Genomic DNA, 24,234 nt, shown 5'->3' with positions numbered 1-24,234 from the left:
TGACACTCATTTGGATTTGGTTTGGCTTTTGAAGAGGCCTAGTGTGTGCCACCCGTGAAGGGGTGTCGGGGAATCAGAAGAGGAAGCAGACCATGCTAGCTTTCATTTCTGAGAAGACTAGGCAAAGACAGATGATCTCCTTCTCCTTTTGCCTCCCCGTGCTTGGCAGTAGCTAGTACCTAAATAAGGGCACAACACACACCCTTCTTGTTTTGCTCTTCTCCTGACTGGCCCCAGCAGCCTGACTCTGGAGCCCCACTGAACCCCCAAGACAGAGCTTCAGGGTAACAGCGTGGCTCCAGTGAACCCTGGACCCAGAGTCAGAAGAGCAGAATTCTAGCCCAGGTTCCACCTCGGCCCACTCATGTGGATGAAACTCGCCACTTCCTCTCTCCAGTTCCCCATGTGGCTCTGTCCATCTGCCTCTGAGTGGCCTCCAGGAATCACAGCACCACAAAACAACAGCAAGAAAGATCCTGAAAGGCTCAACACTCCGATGACTAACCTGTGGACACGGAGGCCCAGGTGAGCCGGGGACCTGGCTGTGGTCCTGCTGCTTTGGCCTCCTCTCTCCCTACAACTAACAGACCCTTGTCAGTGGTGATATGGGGACTGAGGCTGACTCCTCCTGAGTGGAATGACACAGGAGTGATCGGCGAAATGGACAATGATCCCCCAAGTCTTCCCATCTCTGCTCAGGGCTCAGACATGGACCTCAGTGGTCCTTTCCGCACACTGGCAGTGACTTCCTTAACACTTTTCTCTGCCATCTTTGGTGACCTCCCATCTTTGCCCTCCACATTCCCAGAAGGTGGTAGGTGCTCAAATATTTGCTCAATGATGGGAATATGTTGTAGAAGATCAGAGTTGCCCTAAAATTTGGGGTGGCACAGATGGGAATGTGCAGGAATCCCAAGGCAGAGCTGACCCTTCACATAGACCCCAGCCCCACTCCCTGTCCACTTCCCATCCTTTGCCAGGGTACTACCTGCGGACATATTTCTTCTCCAGGTGGATGTTTTTGTAGCCAGTGTCTCCCTCGGGGTCCTGACCTGAATCCAGGATGGGTCCCAGCATGTCCTCAGCCTTCCTTCGCAGGAAGTTGAGCAGGTCGCCATAGCAGCAGTACTCAGTGATGACCAGAACGGGCCCTGCAGCGGCCAAGGGTGCAGGGTGAGGGGGTCGCCCTGTATCCCTGCTCCCCAGAGTAAATAGCAGCATGGGGGCTGAGGGCTACAGGGCCCCTGGCCTGGGACCCCACACCCCTGAGTTCTAATCCTGGCTCTGTGGTCAGGTTTTTCTGTGCCTATGGTAACTCTGGGTGTCTAATGTGGAGGAATTCAAAAAGAACTTCAGCTCAAGGACTTTTTCTTCAAAGGAACTCTATGGCCATTCAGTAGAGGGCAAAGGTGTCATTATGAAGACAATGGAAGTGATTTTGGAGTCCTGAGGCACCTCTGTGGTACCTGGGGTGAGTGTACAAGCATCCTTGGGTGGGGCTCCAATCTTTTGTGTGTGTGTGTATGTTGTGGTACTGGGGATGGAACCCAGGAGTGCTCTACCACTGAGCTACATCCCCAGCCCTTTTTATTTTATTTTGAGATGGGGTCTTGCTAAGTTGATAAGCCCAGGTTGATCTCCAATTTGGGATCCTCCTGCCTCACCCTCTCAAGTCTCTGGGATTATAGGTGTGTGTCACCATGTCTGACTGGGTAGCAACTCTTAAAAGGTAGATTTGGGGCCTTCCCTCCAGACCTACAAAATCAGATGCCCTTGAAACAGAGTCCAAAAGTCTGTACTTCCACCTTCTCCCCCAGGGCTGTGGTGCTCAAGGAAGTCCGGGAGCCACAGAGCAGCTCCACAGAGCTGGTGTGTCACCCTAAGTAGTTCCTGCCTAACCTAGGACTGTGGCCTAGCGGTTTCAGGGAGGCTGAGGCAGGGATCCTACTGGCACTTGGAGAAGATGAGAAGGGGAACACGGAGCTAGGTGGCCCTGGGACCCTCAGATGCCCCAAAAGTTCCCAAGACCATGGGCCCCCATTCTCACCTCCATGGGTGCAGGCCCCCAGAAGGTTCACTATGTTCTCGTGCTGGCCCAGGTGACTCATGATCTTCAGTTCCGACATCAGAGCCTCCTTTTCATCTGCATGAGCCGTGGCTGGGAGATGGGCCACAGGTCAGAGCAAGCAGGAGTTTCCCGAGGCCCAGACACATCAGAGGTCAAAGTGGGAGAAAGAAAGCAGACATGCAGATGGAAGAAAGAGGGGGGTGGGCCTGTCACTGAGCTGCTCTTGGGGGGGGGGGTTGGAATACAAGCTGTGACCAGGCCATGGTCCTGGCCTCTATGCATCCCAACCTCCCTGGGGCTTAGTCAGAAGCTCCCGCCCACCCAAAGGTTGACCAAGAGCTCCTCGGAGACAGGAGTCACGGTCTGGAGCGTCCATAAAAAGCCAAGTTCTCAGTCCCCGATTCTGGGCTCTATCCTGCAGACTCCAATAGGCTGAAAATGCAGGTGTTGCAGGTGTGACCACAGGGCCAGCCCAGTCCCCAACTCCCCTCTCCTCACTCACACTTTAGCATCTTCACAGCCACCTTCAGGACAGCGTCTTCCTTGCCCAGACCAAAGGCTGTGGCCTCTACCACCTTCCCAAAGGCTCCGGCTCCGAGGGTCTTACCTGTCGTACACATAGTCTCCTTAGGTCCCTGGGTCCAGCCTCCCTCTCAGGGCCCAGAGGCTCCTGCAGCGCCCCCCGGGGTTTCCACAATGGAAGGTATGGGGTGCTGAGACCCCCTCTCACCAAACTGCAGGTTGTTTCTTGGGAACTCCCACTTCTCATTGTAGGGCAGCTGGGTGGGGTCGATGAAGGTGTAGCTGTTGCCTTCGTAGCTCTCGATGATCTTCCAGCGTACCTGGTATTTGGGCTTCTGCAGGCGCGAGAGGAGGCATGAGGTAACTGGGGCTGGCGGGACAGACCTTGATCTCACCTCCCAAGAGCAGGGGGTACAGGTGGTCCTAAAGCACTATGCTGGAGAAGTCAGGGTGGGGCCCGCCATGGGAGGGGGTCATGGCAGCTCGTGGACAGTCAATGCTCAACTCTGCTTTCCCTTGCCTTCAAGCTCCAGTTTCCCTTTCTGCATATTAAAGGACTTGGACAAGATAACCTCTGAGGGCCTTGATATCTCTGATAATTTGGTGATTCCTGGGCCAGGAGGGAGGGTAGAACTCAAGATCTATCCATGGTCATTCACCCACTTGCCCAACCTCTCACCCAGATTTCTTGTTTTTTTCTGCTGAGGATTGACCCCACGGCCACATGCATGCTAAATGGGCACTCCTCCACTGAGTACTCACCAGCCTTTTTTTTTTTTAATTATGGTAAAATATACATAACATCATATTCACCATTGCAACCATTTTTAAGTGTGTGGTTCAGTGGTATTAAGTACATTCACACTGTTGTGCAACCAATTTCCAGAACTCTTTTCATCTTGCAAAACGGAAACTCTTGTACCTATTGAAGAACCACTCCCTTGTCCTCCTGCCTCCCACCACTGACAACCATGATCCTACTTTGTCTGTATGAATTTTATTGTCCTAGGTTCTTCGTTTAAGAGGGATTAGACATTATTTTCCTTCTGTGGCTGGCTTATTTTACCAAGTATAATATCCTCAAGGTTCATCTATGTCCTAGCATGTGTCAGAGCTTCCCTTCTTTTTAAGGCTGAATTATAGTCCCATCTAAATATTTTACTGAGCATCTACTTATATCAGGCACTGCTGATTCAGCATCGTACAACACAAACTCTAGACTCTGGTGTTATTTGCACTTTAGCGGCTCAGAGAGGCATTTAATGCAAGCAAATGTATATGCAGGGAATTCTGCAAATAGTGTTAGTGCTGTGAAGGAAGTGAACAGGGTCACGGTATAGAGAGCAATGTCAGGGAGAACACCTGAGGGGCAGCCATAAGGGTTTTCCAGGCAAAGTACACACAAATGCTGTGGCTTGAGATGGGAAAGACCCTGGCAAGTTGGAGGGACAAGGAAGTGGCTGGTGTGGAGGGAAGGTGAGGAGGAGGTCCGAGAGGCAGGAAGGTCTCGAGGGCTATGACAGATGCAGTAAGAAGCCCGCAGGGTCTGGCACAGGTCTGCTGAGACAGCCCAGGGGGGTTCCCTGGTGAGCTTCTGGCTCACAGAGCTGGGTGTGGGATCTGGAGAGGAAAAGCAGCTGCCTCTCCCTTCCCTGCCCCAGGCAGCTGCAAGGGGCAATGTGCCAAGGACTGCCCGGGAGAAGTGCTGAGGAGGACTGGGGCAGTGGAGGACACTGAGGCTTTGGGTCAGCAGACCAACTCTCTTTCCCAGCAGGCCTTGGGATTGGGGATCGACTTGGCCATGTTTAGTAGATCCTTCCCTGGATACCCAGCTGGGTGTGTAAACAGATGGTGGCTGCAAGTCTTGCCAGGTTAAAAGATTCTAGATAGCCATAAGGAGCAACTTCTAGTGGGTAAGTTGGGGGAAAAAAGACTGCAGTTAGTCATAAGGAAGAACTTCCAGGCTCTATTCAAGAGGGTAGGCTACGGGCAAACTTAGGAACATCCATGTTATAGCTTGGAAGGAGAGTCTGAAATGAGGCAGAGAGAGAAGCTTCCTGAGTCTCTGAGGATGCAGGCCCTGCCTGTAGGGGCCTAACCCAAGAGACAGAGACCAAGAGTGGGGAGGGCACTCTGACCTCTCTGGCCACTTCCATCTCCAGGAGCCCCTGTGGCCACGGCTGTTTTTTCTTCCCGCCACTTCTCCTTCCTGTGTCCCCCTGCAGCTGGGCTGAGTCAGCCCATCCCTGCACCCCACTGGGCAGGGGTGAGATGAGGAGGGTCAAAGGGAGAAGAGATGGAATTTCACATCTGGATCCTAACTCCAGTGCTGAGTTCTGCATCCACCTCGGGAATCCCTACTGTCCTCCAGCTCAGCACAAACCCTTCCCAAGGCACCCGCGGCGCCATCCCTAGGAGGACCTGTCCTGTCCTGCAGCCCTGGACGGGCTCCCATGTGGCTCCAGAGCTTCTGCCCAGAAGAGTCTCTCACCACCAGTGAGACTTGAGGTCAGGGCGTTGTCCCGGCCAGATCTCCCAGGAAGGGGACTGTAATGGGGCAGTGAGTGCTTCCCGAGCCCCTCCTGTGAGAAGCCCTGGGTAGATACTCGCCACACATAGCTCATCTGCTCCTGGGCCTGCGCCCCATGACCACCCCTGGCTTCCCTTCTGGGATCCAAGTGAGCCTGGAGACTCCCGGAACCATCTAGGCCCTGGTGGGTGCCGTGGGCAGATGTCCTGCCTCAGGAAGGTGGAGGCCTGAGCAACTCCCATGGGAAGCTCAGGGGGACCTCCTGGTCCCAAGCCCAGTCCCGGCCCCAGAATCCTAGTCTCTCCAGCGGCCTTCCATGCTGTCCCTCTTTGGCTCCCTCCCTGTGTCCCTTCCTTGCTGCTGGCTGACTCCTGCCCTTTCCTCTTCCTCTGCAACCCCGCCCAGGTTTCTTTGGGGACAGAAGGCAATGACTCAGCCCTGAGGCAGAAACAGCCCTTCTTCAGGCTGGGGCTACTCTTCATGCCAGGCCTGGCCATGAGGGACAGGTCAGGCTGAATACCTAGAAAAGGGTAAGGTACAGGGAGACTGGATGGCAGACCCTGAGGCAGAGGGATGACTGACTCTTCTAAGTCTTGTCCCATGGGCACCTCAGCTTGGGGGAGCTTAAGGCTGTGTGAGTGGGTGTGGGGAGGAGGACCTCCCGAGGCTGCAGGTCTACTCTTGACCTTGGTGGTCCTCGTTCAAGTTCTGGATGGGAGCAAGGAGGTGACGGTGAGTACATGTTCCAAAAACAGCTCCTTGGGTGACAGGATACACTGTCCCTAAACCACAGCCAATGGAGGCAGCTCAGCCCAGGCAGGCAGAAGGGCTGCGGCGGGGGTGGAGTGGGGGGGTACTGGTCCCTTCTCAGGAACCTCCATGAGGTTGACCTGGGTGAGGTGGTGGCTCTTTGGGACTCTGGGAGGGAATTTTCAATTCCACATAAGGAGGAACTTTGCACCAGTCAGAGCTGCTCTGAGAGGGAACCGGCAGCCACGAGAGTGAGTAAGGTCCAATGTGGAGGTGGCAACAGGGCCCAACCGCCACTCTGGGTGCGTAGCCAGGGAGCCCAGCCTCAGGCCTCGTCCAGTCCCAGATGCATGAGCTCACTTGGGTTCCCCAGCTGACTTCCTCCCCGGCCAGGGTGTGAGCTTCTGCCCTGGAGCACTGTCTGCACCTCATACTCTGCCCAGTCCCTCGCGTGTGGCAGGTACAGACCAGAGAACCCCTGAGACATCTCGCCACTGTAACCCCACTTCACAAATGGAGAAACAGAAACTTTGAGACACAGACTCCCCATGATCTGACCAGCAGCGCCAGACCAGGATCATTAACTCCCTGTCCCTGACTACTAAAGCAGACATGCAGATTTTTTTTTTTTTTTTTTTTTTGTACCAGGGATTGAACCCAGAGGCGTTTAGCCACTGAGTCACATCCCTAGCCCTTTTTTATGTTTTATTAGAGACAGTCTTGATGAGTTGCATAGGACCTTGCCAAGCTGATGAGGCTGGCTTTGAATTCGTGATCCTCCAGCCTCAGCCTCCTGAACCGCTGGGATTACAGGGGTGCACCAGAGCACCCAGCCCAGAAAGATCTTAATGTTGGAGGAGGAGGAGCTGGTAAAGGTCACCAGTCTCTTCATACAGGAGGGGAAACTGAGGCCAAAGAGGATAGTGAGTCAGCCAAGGTCACCCGGCAAAACAGTCAGAGGTAGGCCCAGACCCCTGAGCCTTCATCTTGGGCCGTGTTTCCTTGGGGCTGCATTCAGAGCACCTTCTCCTGCTGTATGCTGGCATGAGCCTAGGGAGCCTGACCCTGTGATCCCCCACACCTCCTATCCTGCCCACTCCAGTCCCCTTCTCACAAGATCCAAGCACGGATGGCCATGAAAAGGCAGCCAAGGGACCATCCACCCCCTCATCACTCCCTTGTTCAAACCCACCCACAGCCCTAGATCTATAGGATGGAGTCCAACCAACCCCACAAGCCCCCAACCCCAGCTCTGCTGCCTCCTCTTCCAGGTCTCATTTCCAGAATTTACCTTGGCCTTCCCTTCATGTGCCTCTCACACGCAGCCCTCTTGCCCAGAGCAACTTTTCTCCCAAGCCTCATCTCCCCTTTCTCATCCCCACCCCAAACCTGTTCCATCAAAGCCAAGCCACCTCCCCCAAGCAGCCTCCAGGACCCCCTTGCAGGGGGGACCTCTGCCTCTGACCTCCACAGCCCTCTGGCCTGGCCCTTTCAACGGCTGGTCATGCTGGGCATCATCTTTTGTGTGAGGAGGAGGCCAGCCAGGTGGCAGAGGCTGTGGGCTCTGGTGTGGAGGCACCTGGTCTCCCAGAGGACCCAGCCCTCCATGCCGTGAGCACATTCTGCACTTGCTGAGCTCAGTGTCCTAACGTGCAGAACGCTGACTTGTACCCGACTCTGCACTCCAGGTTGCCGTGAGGATAAAAGGAGATGATCCGATATTTCACATAATGGCTAAAGATGGCTTTGGGGTCGGTAGTTTCTGGACCAAAAGCTAAACTCTGCCATCCACTGGTCACAGAGCAGGGAAACCATCTCCATTTCTTAAGACTCAGCTTCCAACTCTGTACAGTGGGATCAGTGACAGTGCCTATGTCCCACAGCTGCAGAGGGTGCTCACTGAGGTGACATCAGTAGTGCACTTCACAAAATGCCCCTAACTAAACTTGCCATCGCTAACCAAGCAGCCAGCCAGGTGGCACACTGAAAGTGCAGCAGCAACAGGTGGCAGCTCTGGTCCACGGAGGAGGAGGACAAAGCCCAGAGGTCTCTGTCCTCTGTGAATCCGCATGCTACCTGGGGCGAGACTCAGGCACAGCCCAGGGATGCCCTCTGTGTGTCCATCTTGTCGGCTGGAGCATGGCCTGGAAGCCCTAGCCTGGGACAGGATCCCATGCCATTCTCTCCCGGGGTCCCATTGCTGGCCTGATGGTACCTTTGGCTCCACAGCCATACCGTCACTTCTGCGGCTATTGGACTAGTGGCCATTCCCTGTCCTGGAGAGTGAAGCCTGTAGGGCTGAGCACCAGGTGCCTCCAGGACCTAACCATCACACCCCATGCTGAGAAGCTGCCATCTGCATGACTGACTGACAGTAGTTGAGGGGGCGCTTCAGGGTGGACCGTGCAGCTGTGGCACACATCTCATCTGGCTCCTCAGGACAGGGCGCCCCTCCCGCTGCCCCAGCTCACCTGCTTGTACTTGTACAAGAGCAGCAGCAGCAGCAGCAGCAGCAGGGCCATGGCGGACATGCAGGCGACCACCACTGGTGTGAAGAGGAACTCGTCCGGGTCCTGCCTGTAGGCTTCTGAGGGGACAGGGCAGAGGAGTGAGCAGCTGCAGGACCTCTGTGCCCCCTCTCCCCCCCAGGACCAGGCAGCGCACTGCCGGGAACACAGTGGGTGCTCACCAAGTGCTTATTGACTGAATGAAGTGACCCCATGCTGAGAAGCCCTCAGAGCCTCAGTGGCCTCCCCTGCAGAACCCCCTGCAGGTACACCCTCCTCTCCACTCTGTCATGCCCATTCCCAAACCCTGTCCAGAATCACAGCCTCCTATAGCTAGGGCACAGGGGGAGGGGGAGGGGGCTCTGGGGTCATTCAGTCTCACCCCTGCCAGAGCAAGAAACCCCTTTGCACAGCCTAGCTCAGGGCCCAGCAACTGCTTGCCAACACCACCTGTGCCCCCAGTGATAGGGGAGTCACCAGCTCCACCTCTGGGTGAGCAGGGCTGGGGTGTCTCTCAGTGGCACAGCGCTTGCCTAGCATTCCTGGAGCCCTGGGTTCAGGCCCCAGTGCTCAAAAAACAAAAAACAAACAATAACAACAAGAAAAAAAAAAAAAACAAGCGAAAGAAGGCCTGGAGGTTGCTGGGTATGGTGGTGCATGCCTGTAACCCCAGTGGTTTGGGAGGCTGAGACAGGAGGATGGCAAGTTCAAAACCAGCCTCCATAAAAGTGAGGCACTAAACAACTCAGTGAGACCCTGTCTCTAAATAAAATACAAAATATGGCTGAGAATGTGGCTCAGTGAGTGCTCCTGAGTTCAAACCCCAGTATCCCCTTCAACCCCCCAAAAAAGGCTGGAGGTCACACTGAATTTGCCTCCCCTGAATTTCCCTTGAAGCCTCTCCATGTGTCCTAAACAGCTCCTGGGGGGTATGCGAGCCAGGCTCATGGATCTGGTGTCTTTTCTTCCCTGGATCTAGAACCCTCATTCTCTTGATGCATTTTGAAGGACATAATTTCTTTCCCTCTTGGAGCAGGTAGGGGGTCCATTTGAGTATGAGGTCAAATCCCATCTCTGCCGCCCGAGATGGGCGACACTGAACCTATGACCTCAAACTCGGTTTCCTTCCAAATAGGAAGGAAGACAGGCCTTCTTCCCTCCTTAAGGTTATGAGAACTAATTGAGGTAACACCTGCAAAGAGTTCAGCACAATGTCTGTCACAATGCCAACAACCCAGGGTCAGGTTCATTACTTAAAATGCACAGCCACAGTGAGCAGAGAGCAGAGAGTCCCTGAGAGCCATGCTGTAGGCCAGCAGCCTGGGGCACATGAGTGATGGATCCCTGAGCCAGGCAGAGGCCAGGGGCCTGCTCTGTTCCCTCTGGGCCCAGAACCTCACCAGGATTTGGCCACAGGAGGGGCTGAAGCCTGGTTCTTAAGGGCCGGAGGGTGCTGAGAGTGCTGAGAGCCAGAGACCTAGCCCAGGGAGCCTTTGTGCAAAACAGAAAGGCCACCTATGCCAGTGCACAGCCCAACAACAGCCCTGGGTGGCTCACATACAGTGGCCCTGAATGGCCATGTCTCAGGGTAGGAGAGGAGTCAGGAGGAGATGGAGAGGCTGTCCTGGCTGTCCCTGTATAGGCTGTGTTTCCAGACTCTGATGTCCATGGGGGCACCGGTCCCCTGCACCAAGCGAGCGTATATGCCACTACATGCTTGTATGAATGAGTGAGTTACAGTGCAGGGACTGGAAGGCCAGCTTTCTGCTCCTCCTGCTCTTCCCCCTCAGCTTCTGTCTCACAGGGGTCAAGACGTCCCCATCTCCCTTCCTTCGCAGTCCTGTAGGTCAGGAGGAGCCCGAGGTTGACCCAGAGAGGTGGAACTCAGGATTGCTGGGATCTGCTCCAAATAGCCCTGGTTTCCTGGGGATGGTGTTTCCAGGAGCAGCTCAGCCAGGATGGGGTGGGGAGGAAGGCTCACCTATTGAGATGGCCCTCAAGGACTGAGAGCTGTTCCCCACGCTGTTGTGGGCCCTGCACTCATAGGTGGTGTTGGGTTCCCAGGTCCCAATGGTCAGTCGGCTCTGGATGGTCACTTTGTGGAAGGGCTCCTGGCTCAGGACTTCGGGCTGGGAGTCTACCCAGACCTTCAGCACCTGGGCTTCATCACATCTGGGAAGAGCAGAATGGACCTCAGGGTGGGAAGGTCCCCAGCATGGGCATGTCACCCTGCCCAGATCCTTGGCCCAGGTGAGGGAGATGGGAGGAACCAACTTACTTATTATCAGTGTGGCCCCTGCACTGCAACCATGTCACATTGGGCTGGGGGTATCCAGAGACATCACAGAACAGGGTTACAGAGCCATTGATGGGGATCCACATGACACTGACCTCGGGGGCATCTGAGGAGGAAAGAAGAAGTGGAAGAGGGAGAGATGAGCCCTGACCAGCCATCCTGACAGAAGGCCACCCTCCTCACCCCTTCTGTCCACCTTCACCCCCAGCAGCCCAGGAAACCACACCCAAACCTGCCCGTCACTCACAGCACAAGGTGAGTTCAAAGGTCAGCGAACTGGAACCCCCTGCATTCATAGCCAGGAAGGAGTAGCGGCCGGCCTCAGAGGGCTTCAGGCGGGGCAGGGAGAGGCTGGAGGTGTACCTGCAGGACAGGAGCAGGCGTCCATGAGCCCAGGACAGTGGGGCTCACAGTTTTTGTTTTCTTTTTGTCACAGTGGCTAGAGCACAAAGTCTGGCTGAACCAGGTACTTGAGCAGGGGTGCCATTAGGAAAATCAGATTGGGGAAAACCAATCACGCCATTTCCTTTACTGGTCTTCTGATTTAAAAAAAAAAAAAAAAAAAATTTTTTTTTTTTTTTTTTTTTTTTAGGTTTAGAAGAGGTGATTCTATAGGTACTGGAAGTCACAGCCCAGGCCCCCTGATCTTATCACCGTCTCTGGACTAGACAGCCCTGCCAAGAAGGACTGTGGTTAGGACAAGGGACAGGATGTAGGGCCTTTGTTCTGAACTGGGTTGCTATAGACTGGGGGTCAAGTCCTGGAGCGGGCATTTCTTGGCTGTGTGACCGTAGGCAGGTACTTCACCTCTGTAATCCTCCACTTCTTTTGGTGCAAAGGTGATACTGATGGCATGAAGATTAAAGTGACCTATATTTGGGGTGTTGATCAGGCTCATTGTAGACACACCATCGAGTGGTACCCTTTATTATAGAAAAATCCTGGAATCAAATACTAACGACAAAAGTCATTCTAGACTGGTTCCAGGTAAAATTTTTTTTGTTGTTATTTTCTTAATCACATTTTATAATGTGCCCGAAATAAAGGCATTGTTTAGGTAATAAATACATTTGTTCAAAATAAATGACAGCAGGGCTGGGGGTGTAGCTCAGTGGTAGAGTGCTTGCCTAGCAAGTGCAAGGTCCTGGGTTCAATCCCCAGGACCAAAAGAAAAAAAAAATAACAATACAAAAAATTTAAAAACTATATCACATTATCAATTCTTGCTCAGAAAATGTCTTCAGCCACTACTAGACTAAAATCCATGATATTCAAAAGACAGTCTCATTCTGCCAGACCTTTGGCACGAGGAGCCTTCTACACAAGTCAATCTTTTTTGAATGGAACATTCCATGAATTTTCATGTCATCCTTGGGCAGAGGCCCTGCTGATCTCTGTATCATTCCACTTTTCATATATATGCTGTTGAAGTGAGCCCATGAGATAACTTGAGATAACTAACATCTACCTCTCCAGCTGGAAATAACTGAACTTTCTTGGGTGACTCATAAGCATCACGAGCTAAAATTCAGTGGCTGTTTTGTGTCCAGCCTTGTCTGCCCTGTTCCAAATGGTCCCAGACCACTGCGTCTTAGGAGATCTCATGGTTTCTTTCCACAATGTCTCTGTTTCTTTATAAGAAAACCCCAAACCTGTCCATGGACCAGCCTCAGACCAGAGTTCTACAGACACCCGTTCCAACACTTCTGCTTTAGGCCAGAGACAGATAGAAGCCCAGGTTAGAAGGACCAGAGGGGAACTAAGAGGAGGAAGATGAAGACAAGGGGAATCTTGTGCTTCTGCCAGTTGACAAGCAAGGTTCTAGGAGCCAGTGAGGTTGGGGCTTCAGGAAATAGAATGAGCTCCCCAGAGCGTTTTGAAGACTGAGGATGGCTAAGAGATTATCTGGCCTAGGCATGGCAGATGGTTTCCACCAACTGTGCTGGAAATTGTGTCTGGGGACTGTGTCAAGAAGAGCTCTGAGGCTGCATCTAGACTCTGCAGGAACGGGTTGCAGAAAAAAGCTCAGGGGCATCTGTCATGAGTGTGAGACATATTAGCTGTCCTTGGCCAAGCTGCACTGTCTCATCCTGATAGAACAGGCTAAGAAATTTATTTTAATACCCAGCACTGGTGTCCACTTGGGGAGGAAACTTTCTTGTTTAGACTCAACTTGGTTAGGCCATTTTGGATGGCAAGGGAAAATCCTGACACAGGCCATAGGAGATAGGAAAAGAGATGTCTAAGATGGAAAACACAGAATTCTTGGAGTGGAAAGATAGCAGAAAAGAAGACATGGAGTGAGACTGCGCTCAGAGGTGAGTTCTGAGCCTGTGGAGGTTAGCCAGGGAGAATTTCTCGTGTGTGTGTGTGTGTGTGTGTGTGTGTGTGAGAGAGAGAGAGAGAGAGAGAGACAGAGAGAGAGAGAGAGAGAGAGAGAGAGAGAGAGAGACCGAGACACCACAGGACCTTTCAAGAACTTCTGATGCATCTGTGATTGTTTGACACTGAGTCCCTCTCACGGTAAACCTGTATGTGTGGCAGAGACTTCGTGCACTCAACATTGGAGTGTGTTTCTGGGTGACAGTCTTGGGGCACAGGTTGTTTTCCACATCTGCACTGGTCATGGAAGAGGAGAAGGAATGCTGACACTGAAGTTCCATAGTCATGGAAATTGAGACCCAGAAAGAGGAGGGGACTCTTTCAAGGTCACACAGCAAGGTTGGGATGTGACCCAAGCATAGACTGATTCCTGGCTAAAACATCATCCATCTGGCTGACAGACTGTGCAGACAGGAACTGACAGGTAGTACCTGTAGGTTTCCTTGTTGGTGACAAAATCAAGCTTTTGTTGGTAGTCAGAGAAGGGTCCCAAATATGTCCAGTTGAAACCCTGTAGGCCAGGGTAGGCCTCCACCTTGACATTGAGGTTGAGGTTCTCACCCACAGTCACCTCCTGGAGGAGGTTCTGCTCAGAGGTCAAATTCAAGTAGGCACTCTCTGGAAAGCAGGACACATGGAGATGTGGTGTCAGTGGGAAGATAGAGGCCCTGGCTTAGGGCTCATTCAATCATTCAACCCTTCATCCAGACTTGAACACATCACAGTGTCCACCCCACCCAAGACTTGCCTCTGACACCTCTCTTCTCACCATCCATCCATCCAAATCCCACCGCTGCCCACTACCTCCATCACCACTCCAGTCAAGCCGCCATCACCTCCGACCTGGACCACCAGAGCAGCCTCCAAACTCGTTCCCTTCATTCTAACCTTGTCTCCCTACAGACCATCCTCAACAAAGCACCAGAAAGCCCTGTTAAAGCTTGTCACTGAGAAACTAATGTGACTCCATTTTTAAAAATAAATAACAGCAGCTTCTACCTCAAGGCCTGTCCTAAGGAAGGGGGCGTGACCCTTGTCCTTGGAAAAACCCACCGAGCACTCCTAGGCACATACCCACCCTGCTGAGTTGTTTATCTACAAATCACAGGAGAGATCTGCTGCACCAGGTGTCCCTAACTCAGTCAGGGTAGGTGAGGACCCATAGCAACCCTAGCAACCTCCAATCAGCATGAGACAGGGAAAATACCTGGAATGCCAGATGACCCCCAAGTAGTTTATAGTGGTTGATAACATGTTGGGAAACCATGTAGTTTAGCACATACACCCCTCGTGGCCTAAACCAATCAGTTCAAAGGAATCCTCCTCTTGTATTAACCAATCACCCATGACCCAGGTCATGGGTCAAGGGACCAGGCTCGAGCTTGCAATAAAGACTCTTGTGTGCTTGCATCGGATTCAGTTCCTGGAGGTCTATTGGGGTCCCACGAATCTGGCATGACAGTCACATCCAAATCTGATCATGTCATTCTGCTACTCAAACCTTCTAACCACTCACCATCTCCTTCAAAAAAAAAGCCCAAGTCCCTACATTGGCCCACAGGGCCCTAGGAATCTGCCACCTTATCTCTCTGACCTCATCTCTCACCCTCTTCCTCCTGCTCACTCCACCCTGGTCAATTTATTCCTCCAACGTGGCAAGTACAGTTCTGCCTGAAGAACGTCGCTGTCCCCCTGCCTGAACTTCTTCCTCCTTTGCCAACTTTGAGTCTTTGCTCAAACGTCAGCTTGCCATGGAGACATTCCGTTTGGAACTGCGAATGCTGCTCATTTTATGTGTTTTTAAGATTCTGCTCATCGCGTTTCTTCTCCCAGCTGGAACACAAACTTTTGCACGTGGACAAACGTTTCCATCCTTCACTCACAGCTGTATCCTTGGCACCCAGAGCAATGTGTGGTCGAAAGCGTAAAGGAACCCAAGCATTTATTGAATGATGACTGTATGCCTGTGCTAGAAAGCAGATGGCATTAGATGCCATAACTGGGTGGGGGGGACAATTCTACATGCTTTTGCCCTTCTTCCCCTGCAGAGCTCCCAACACAGTATGGGGTACAGCAAGGCCCATATTCCACGCAAGTCCAGCGCATTGCCTGGGCTCCTGGGTGGTGATTCATGCTTCCTTCCCTACCTCCTACCCCTGCCACCAACCACCGACACAAAAGCCATGGCCACGGTTAGATCAAGATGGCTCACCCTGTTCCCACCCCAAAGAACTCCTTCTTCACTCTGGGGTTCCCAGTCCAGTGACTTCCACTGTCCCCCCAACCCCATCACTGAGGCATAGTGAGGGAGGCTGTCCTCTCCTGCACCCGTTCACCTCAGCAGCCAGCAGGTCTTCTACATCATTCTGGGCAAGGTGGTCTAGGACCCTTGGCTGGCATCCCCAGCCTCAAGCTCTGCAGCCACTTCCCTGACCGGCCTGTCTCCACCCTCCATTCCACCCACCCAGCACCAGACTGCACCTGCTCAGACAACGTCCCCTCCAGCACACTTAGCACACACTGTGCCAGCATATTTTTTAGATATATACTCATTTAGTTCTCCCAACAAATCTGTGAAGTAGTTATCATCACTATCCCAAACTAGGGAAACTGAGGCACAGAGATGTCAAGTAACCTGCTACTTATTGGCAGAGTCAGGTCAGAATGCTGTCCGGCAGTGTATGTTCCTGACCATCATAGAGTGTCCCCTTTGCAATCTGAGCCGACCTTCCTCCTTTAACCCTGCAGGGACTGCTCACACACAGGGTGAGATGCAACTTCTTCACCTATTAAGTCTCCATTATCACCTGGCTTGTGCCTCCGTCTCCTCTCCGCCCTGGCCACTGTCCCAGCACTCCTCAGCCCTGCTGTGGCCACCTTGTCTCCCTCGGTGTGTCGTGTACACCACGCTCTCTTTGCTCTTTGAATATGCTGTTCTCTCTGCCAGAAGGGCTGTTCTCTGCCTTGGTTATCCCCTGGCCCATCCACCTACCTTCACTCCTCTGGTCCCAGCTTGGAGGCCATTTTCTCCAACTTGAGTCAGAGGAACCCTAGGACACCCCAAGCTTCCCCCATGATCACGCCAGGGGATCATTGTTCATGTGTCCCTGTGACATGAATGTCCCAGGCTTAGAGGAATAAAGGAATGGGTGGGTGAACAGATGCTGTTCAGTAGGGAGGTACTGGCCTCCAATCCCCAAACAGAGAGCACGGTGCTGATCCCAAGACCGCAGGAGCTTCAAGGAGGGAGAGTGGGTCCCGGGGAGGATCTGGGACGGCAGGTGCCGCTGCCCAGTGGGGCTCAGGATGAAGCAGCACCCTCTCTGCCATTAGCCTTTTCCTTCTCAGACCTTGCTGCCCCTCCCCCAGGATTTCCGCCCCACTCCCTGATGCTCACCTACCACCTGGAAAATCATGGAAGTGGAGTGGGTGCCCTGGGCATTGGTGGCCACACAGGAGTAGTTGCCAGCGTCTTGGAAGCCTACGTCATCCAGGTTGAGGGTGAGGACTTTGTGGTAATGGTTATCATTGAAGTCCGATTGTTGAGCGATTTTGAGCTGAAGCCAGAAGGAATGGAGATGATATACTGAGGTTGATAAGGGATTGGAAAGCTCTGAGTTCAAATCCTCAGCCTTTAAGAGTGCTACTTGCCTGTTCTCGGCAAGGGACCAAACCCTAAGCCTAAGTTTCTTCATCTATAAAATGGGATAATTGGCCTCAGCTCCTAGAACTGTAGTAAGGAGTAAATGAGATTCGCATGCAGAGGGCATAGGACTGTGCCTGGCCCACTGAATGCAGTAATGTGTGTGTGGGGGGGTTCTTAAAGCAGCCTCCTGTCATTTCCTCCTGTAACACTGCCCCCTTCTCCCTCTCTGAAAGCATCTGAAGTAGCCTTTCTATCCCTGGGCTTTGAAGGTAGCCTAGGAATGCCTTGCTAGGTCAGCCGTGAGCTCAAATCTGGCTCTGCAGCAAAGGTCATGGGTCAAGGGACCAGCAAGTGACCAGAGTAACTCCTCCCCCCCACAGCAGCAGAAGCCTGAGTGCTGGTTCTGGATCACCTATGGCTGGTGCTGAGAGCTTGGTGAGTCCCCTCCTTTCTCTGGGCCTGGGCTGTGTCCTCAGCCCCGAGAGCCAGTTTGGGTTGAGGCTGGAGGCTCTGCCTACAGGGGTTAGTGTGCTGAAAGGATGGGCAGACTTCCCCTTGCCTACTCCCCGGGGCTGACCTTGGTGTTTCCATGTTTGAGGAAGACGTCAAAGTCCACGTCCACATTGCTGGCTGAGCACACAATCTGGGCAGCCTCCCCTCGAATCCGCACCAGCTCTGCAGGCTCCAGTCTTAAGGTTGGGGGCCCTGGGAGAACTGAGCCAGAGACAAGGTCCCTGAACACCTAGGGCTGAGTTGTCACCCTGCTCCCTGCTGTGGGCCAGGCTACTGGCCAAGGTTCCCACCATTCTCCTATCAAGAACTCTGGAAGGCAAGCTCTATATCTTGGTTTCCCCCAAAGCAAATCCTGTCTCCTAAACATCCTTGGGATGTCCCCTCTCTCCCTCAGTACCACCCACCACCCATCCCAGTCCACTACCACTCCATGCTCCCGACTTTTGCAATAACCCTCTTAAAGGCCTCCCTGCCTCCCCTCTGCCCCTTATAGCCGAGGGTCCTCTCAGCATCCAAAGTGACCTCTGAAAAACAGAAACTGGATCATGCTTCCCTGCTGGGTAAACATTCAGTGGTTTCCTGTCACCCTCAGAATAATAGCCCAAAGTCCATTGTACCCCTTGACCTGTGTCCCTGCACCATGGCCACCGGGGCCGCCTTCTTTCCTGAGGACCTGGCCCTCAGCACTCCCTCCTGGAATCCTTTCCCTCCCGGGGGGTGAAGGGTGGCTGTTCTCATCCTCCAGATCTTTGTTAGGTTAGGACCTTCCTCTGAGAGGCCTCCTGTGACCAGCGTGGAGAGATCAGCTCTCGCCCATGGCCTGCCCTGGCTTTCCCAGGCGTTCCTCTTGGTTCATCTCAATCCCTATCTACTGTCTCTCTAGTCTGACTCTCCAGGGCAATGTCCAGTCCATGCAGGGGACATCCCATAGCCAGCACAGTGCCTGGCACACAGCAGGCATCAAATCAATCCCTGTGCCTGTGGCTGTGTTGAAAGATGCTCTGGGCCAGTTTCCCAAGGTCCAGAGACACTCTGGAGGCAAGGAGAGCGCTTTCCCTGCAAGGCTTCTCCACCTGCCATGCTGTCTCCTAGCTGCCGGGTTTGGTGTCTGTCCAGCATCTCATGGTGGGAGATGATCTGCCCATGGTCAGTTGCTTCAGTGGTCTGCATCCCACCTGACACACCTCGCCCCATGGATGACTGTGGGCCGATCGGAAGGAAGACATGCCAAAGGGAGACATCTGTTACCCACCCGCCCTCCACGCCTGGCCGGTCCCCTCCTGCCCCACTCACCTTTCTGCACATTGAGCCGGATGCCAAGAGTCTTCACCATCCTGCCGTCCACCAAGGCACAGCACTGGTAGTCCCTGCCCTCTATGAACTTGGCCTTGTGGATGGTGAAGCCATACCAGGGTGAGAAGGAGTAGTTGGTTTGGGGCAAGACCGACCGGCCACGCACACGCATCAGCGAGACGCCTGCCTTTAGCGAGGGGTCAGTGAGCAGGCAGGGCAGTAGGGCATCCTGACCCTCAAACACTGTCACCTCATCCGCCAACAGGTTCCAGGGCCGGACAGGGTCTGGGATAGAGGGGGATACAGGTTATAATGATTCTCCCTCCCTGCACAATTGGTGACAGGGAGGCTCAAAAGGCTGAGTATTTGCCTAAGGTTACACCATACCAGGGCCATTCATTCAGAGTGGACTTCTGGAATCAGATGCAGCTGGGTACTGATGCTGTGTGACCTTGGGCAAATGACTCAACCCTCTGAGCCTCTGAAAAATGTGCATAAACATAGACCCTACCTCACTGGGTTATTGTGAGGACCATGATAAATCAGAGACACTGCCATAGGTCCTTGTTCATAGTCAGCCCTCAATAACATGCGGAGTAGGTTTATTCTGAATGTTAATAGGGGCAGAGCTCCTGGGCATTACAATGGGGCCTGCGGGGCCAGGCTTCTTGGAAGAGGGCTCAGAGTGCTCACCTTTGACGAAGAGGTGGATGGTGGCGCTGCCTGCCAGGGGGTCTCCGGGTTCCGTGCAGCGATAGGTCCCCGTGTGTTTGAAGGTGGCATTGTTTGTGGTCAGGATGCTGCTGGGAGCATTAGGGTCCAGGGTCCAGTAGCGGGAGATGGGGCCATCCCATTCCACACTGCCGTTGCCCCTGCATCGCAGGGTCACTGTTGTTCCAGGCTCCACCACCAGCTCAGGGCCGCTGGGCTCAATTACTGGGACCCCCTGACCTACTGAGGGGTGGCAGACAGAAGTGAGGCCTGGCGAGCACCCCTGGGCCATCCCTGACCCTAAGCACCCCTGGGCCATCCCTGACCCTAAGATTGGTGGTGCTTTGGCCGGTTAGGTGCTGAGCTGGGGGTCACCTTGAACTAGTCTGTGCCCCTCTGATCATTTGCTCAGCTCCCAACCCAATCCTGCTCAGGGATGGCCTGTCCTCTGAGACAGGAGGCCAGCAGCTTCCTTGGCTGCTGTCCCACCTGTCCCCAGCCTCTCGCCCCAGTCATCCCTGTGTGATGGCAACATTTGTCTCTCCAAAAGTGGACCAAGGCAGCCATGTCATCTGTGCTGAGCAGAGGGCCCTGGCTCCAGCCAGGGCTCAAAGAAACAAAGGAAGACCCAAGGGAGTGGAACGTGCATGGTCAAGTCCTCTGACTTTACTCACACAGGGAAGAAGGAAAGGGATGCAGGCTCTCAGCCCAGCGGTGAGGGAGGTTCTGGGTCTCCTGCTGCACCCACCCCCACCACTGCACACCTGGTCTGTAGCACAGTAGGAGAGCTCAGAAGTGCCATGCCTCAGTTTCCCCACCTGTAGAATGGGGGACAATAGTCATACCCATTCAGCGGCATGTTAGGTGGTTTAAATGCATGGAGGTCTTGAAATATCCCCTGTCTCCACAAGTACTCCGTAAGGCTTAGTCACTCTGTCTGTGACATAGGCCACGCCCAGCACCCCGTCCCCACTGCTGTGTTTACTAGGGAGCCAATCTCTTTTAAGGAAAATTTTCTTGAAGGAGAAAAGAGAACTTGAAACTCCTATCTGGCCTTCGGGGAAGAAGGCCCGTTGCCTCTGCAGTGTCAGCATTTTTTCCAGGGCCTAAAATAGGGGTGAAGGAGGGAAGTGAGAGCTGATTCACGGCCTGCCAGGGGCTGCCAGGCGCCCCCGGTCTGCGTGGGCGGAAACACATTGCTGGCGTCCCACTAGGCCCCATTTCCGCTCAGCCCTTCTACCAGGGATGTTCTCACTTCTGCTTCCTGGCCCTCCTGGCCACTGCCCCCGCTCCAGGCAGTGAGACCCCCGGAGAGGCAGGGCCATCTGCTGGGCTTCAGGACGCCCTAGGGCTGGCTCTGCCACTGTCCCCTGGCTAGTCCAACCTTCCTGCTGTAGCCCTTTTTGTTTCTAGTGATGGGCACAGTGACAAGCCAGCTGAGGGTCTCAGGGCTTCCAAGGAATTCAGGGTTCTCCATTAATACTCCTTAACTGAGTGTCCCCCTTTGAAGAGCGCCAAATTGGAAAGGTATCCTGTCCCTAAAGATTTCAGGATGGCTTACTTTATGTTCTGATTTCAAGTCTGTCAGAAATGGGCAGCCTCCTTGCCTGAGCTGCTGCTGCTGCTTATTTTGGTGGGGGGTTACCAGGAACTAAACCCAGGGGCACTCGACCCCTGAGCCACATCTCAGCCCTATTTTGTATTTTATTTAGAGACAGGGTCTCACTGAGTTGCTTAGCGCCTGGCTTTTGCTGAGGCTGGCTTTGAATTCACAATCCTCCTGCCTCAGCCTCTGGATCTGCTGTGATTACAGGCGTGCGCCACCCCGTGGCTTGGCCCCCTGCCTGGGCTTCTAATCAGCAAAAGGGATTAAGTAAACCGTGCTTACTGCCAAGGCCGAGGGACACCTGGGGTTGTGGCTGCCAGCAAGAGGGACAAGTGTCATTTCTTGCAGTTTGTGGCAAATCTCAGCAGAGCCAGCACTGCCCAGTCACCTACTCCCTGACACTCCAGGGCCCCAGCCTGGGCTTTCTCTCGGGAAACGGCTTGCAGAGTGGGCGTTCACCAGCGAAGGTTCGGAACCTGCTCCTCCCCTTGCCTGTTGGGGAGGTTGCTGTCCCTCAGAGCCTCAACTGCTCTGCTGAGAACAGTCCCAGGTCCCACCCCCCAGCTCTGCTGAGGAGATAGATGACAGGCGGTGGCCAGTTCCCAGCGCTGCTCCTGCCTGGGCCACTGGCGCTCCATTTCCAAGGTCCCTTCTGGGTCGGGTCCTCTGCTATCTAATTGTCAGCCTGCTCAGGCTATGGTGGGGACCTGGGTTCCGGGCCTCGGCCTGTGTTCTTTTCTGGCCCTGCCTCTTATCACAGGCACCGCTTCTCCCTTCCCCTTCCCCGCCTATTCCTCTGGCCCCACGTTGGCCTCCTGGAAATGTGGTCAGGGAGAGGCTCTGTCTTGTTTCGTCCTGCCCTGTCGTCCCAGATATTCACGCAGGACAGGGCTGACACTCTCCACTTCCGCCCCCAACTTCCTCTTGCTGGCTTGGCTGGCGGGAAGGCCAGCCTGCTCAGCCCCCGCTCCCTGGGCCCAGGGGCTTGGTGAACAAGACCAGGGTCTTTCCTGAGCTGTCCATTCTCCCCCTCTCTAGTCTCAGCTCCCAAATTTTCCCATGTCCCAAACCTTCCCACCCATTTCCATTGCCTGACAGATGTTGCTATCATCCGCTCCCAGAAGACACCCCAATCTCTTCTCCTGCACCCTGAACACAGCCCTCCTTAGGCCAGGAGCTCATCACCTGATGGGGAGCAGGGAGCCTCTTCCTGAGTCTAGGTGCTCCGGCACCACCCTGACCCTACGGCAGCCCCCTCTCCCCACTTACCACTAGTCTGCTGGGATGAAAACAGGTTTCCAGCCCCGTGTACCCCATTTTTTCTTTCCTTTACAGCTGGACATTAGCCACAGCACACCAGCCCTAAACACCCCCCTCCTACGCCACACACACTCACTCTGCCCCACAGCTGCATCCCTGGGATAAGGATGAGACAAGGCTTTGAAATCAAACTCATGGAACTTTCTGGAGTGAGGGGAATAGTGAGACAGTGGGTACGTAAGCATGTGTACTTGACATGCTGCACTGAATCATACATCTAAAAATCTGTGCTTTCTAATGCATATAAGTTGCATCCCAATAAGAAAAAGAACAAGCAGGCTAGCCACTGGGGTTGGCTGTGCCAGCAAAAGGCCCTGAGTGTGCCATCTCCTCAAGAGGGGAGAGACACACCAACTCCTCAGAGACCTCTGTGGGAGGTCAGAATGAGGCTGCTCTTCCTTCCCACCAAGCCCCACCCACCCGAGACCCCTCTAAATAAGCAGGCAATACAATAGGAAACAGGCTTGTTGGGCCATCTGTGGCCCACATGTGTTTACTGGGCCAACAAGTCCCATCCTGCAGCCCCTTCCCACTAGTTAGGCAGGGTCCTCCATGGAAGTTCTTAACAGCTGCTGCTGCCAGGAGTTTGGAGATGGGGTGGGATCCCCATGCAGCTTCCCCTCCTGAGACCTGGCAGCCTATGTCTGGAGGGGGCTTTGCCTGGGGAGACCCTCGCTGGACTTCCTCAGGGCCCCCTCCAGCCCCGTACCTCTCTCTCACCAAATCCCCCATTCCTGAGCCCTGGTCCAGAGAGGCCGGCCTCTTGTCTCCCCAGCTTAGCTCTCACTCCAGCTTCCCAAAGAAGGCCCACTGCCCCTCAGGCCTTTCTGAGTCGGGCCCTGCCTGGAGCCTGGACTCCTAGGCTGGCAGAGCAGGAAGAACTAGACTTCTCTGCTCAGTGCAGGGCTGGACTTGCAGCCCACACATCTCCTAGAAACTTGTCAGAAATGCAAAATATTAGCCAGAGACCTACAGAGCCACAGTCTGCCGGGTGACAAGATCCTCAGTCAATTTCCTGTACACACAGGACAGTTCCAAAAGCACTGCATTAATCTAGCCCAGCACCACATCGCCACCTGCCACAGAGTCAACAAAGCCCTGAGAGTATCAGGGATTTACTCAGGACACTTGGTGTATTGATGGCTAAGCCGGGACAGATCCACGGCCCTAAGCCAGGCCGGTTCCACCCAACACACGCTCTTCCTCTCCACTGCTTTTCCAAAGCCGATAACCACAAGCCTGCAGTCGAGTGCTAGGGAGATGGACGCAGAGCGTGGGGACACCCCAGAATGGGCTGTTAGAGCCCTTTCACAGGCGGTCTCTGTCATACCCCCATCAAGCCCCCAGTTCCGTTCTTACCATGCCAAACTGTGGTCGCCAGCAGGACCAGCAGAGTCCCTGGGCCCATGGCCTCCATGGGGCAGCAGCAGGCTGAGGCAGGACTGGACGACGGCAAACCGGCTCCCAGCTCCCAGCTCTGCCGGGATGCGGACCTCTGGGCATACGCTCCTTTCCACTGCGCTGGCTGTTTGTCTCGTTTTCCTCTTCCTCCTCCTGGGGCTGATCCTCTCCTTCCCCTTTTAGCTAGGCAAGTAACCACAGAGTTTGGAAATCTTGGGTCTCTAAAAGAAAACAAGCCGTACCCCCAGGGGGAGGGAGTGGAGTCTAGAGCAGGGCCAGACTGACCATGGGGGAGCTGGCTACACTGGGAGACCTCTGGAGCCACCTCCAAAGGGCTCCTGGAAAAGATGATCCCTAAGAGCAAGGCAGTCAGTCAGAAGCACAAACGGGGGGCTCCTTAGCAAATGGGGGGCACTGTTTGAGCCAAGAGAAATTAGGTTGGTCTAGGAGAGCCTCATCATGATGGCATGAGACTTCCATGAACACTTACCAACCTTGACATTCACACTCACTGTCTCCTTTGGTTCTCACAAAACTTTATGTGGCAGTATGATATTTATGATATTGTGACGTATATTTGTCATTATCCCCCATTTCTTGGTATTCCACTCCCAAAACCCTTGGAATCTTTGAGAATTTTGTCAGCCGACCAGGACTGTGGCAACCCCTAGGCAGTTTCAGGGTGGGGA

General features: G+C 53.9%; 1 protein-coding gene and 1 non-coding gene across 2 annotated transcripts in view; both read right to left on the bottom strand.

Moving 5' to 3' along the window:
• Nucleotides 1–23,716, bottom strand: part of Csf1r (colony stimulating factor 1 receptor) — a 28,891-nt gene extending 5,175 nt beyond the window's left edge. Inside the window, exons 1-14 of the mRNA XM_076856730.2 lie at nt 23,504–23,716; nt 19,201–19,461; nt 18,508–18,792; nt 17,279–17,415; nt 16,453–16,612; nt 13,487–13,673; nt 10,921–11,036; nt 10,656–10,779; nt 10,359–10,549; nt 8,342–8,457; nt 2,799–2,925; nt 2,571–2,675; nt 2,048–2,158; nt 989–1,151 (exon numbers count right to left, since the gene is read on the bottom strand). Coding sequence (XP_076712845.1) covers nt 989–1,151; nt 2,048–2,158; nt 2,571–2,675; nt 2,799–2,925; nt 8,342–8,457; nt 10,359–10,549; nt 10,656–10,779; nt 10,921–11,036; nt 13,487–13,673; nt 16,453–16,612; nt 17,279–17,415; nt 18,508–18,792; nt 19,201–19,461; nt 23,504–23,561 — 2,141 coding nt within the window. The 5' untranslated portion in view covers nt 23,562–23,716. The remainder of the gene's footprint in view (nt 1–988; nt 1,152–2,047; nt 2,159–2,570; nt 2,676–2,798; nt 2,926–8,341; nt 8,458–10,358; nt 10,550–10,655; nt 10,780–10,920; nt 11,037–13,486; nt 13,674–16,452; nt 16,613–17,278; nt 17,416–18,507; nt 18,793–19,200; nt 19,462–23,503) is intronic.
• On the bottom strand, nt 12,008–12,111 carry LOC143400545 (U6 spliceosomal RNA). The gene has a single exon (XR_013091465.1). It is a non-coding gene; the product is annotated as a U6 spliceosomal RNA (small nuclear RNA).
• Nucleotides 23,717–24,234: the final 518 nt, after the last annotated feature.

The sequence above is a fragment of the Callospermophilus lateralis genome, chromosome 5 (genome assembly GCF_048772815.1).
Source record: "Callospermophilus lateralis isolate mCalLat2 chromosome 5, mCalLat2.hap1, whole genome shotgun sequence".
Lineage (NCBI taxonomy): Eukaryota > Metazoa > Chordata > Mammalia > Rodentia > Sciuridae > Callospermophilus > Callospermophilus lateralis.
Note: the sequence above shows the minus strand (reverse complement) of the source record. Positions and strands in the feature narration are given on the sequence as shown.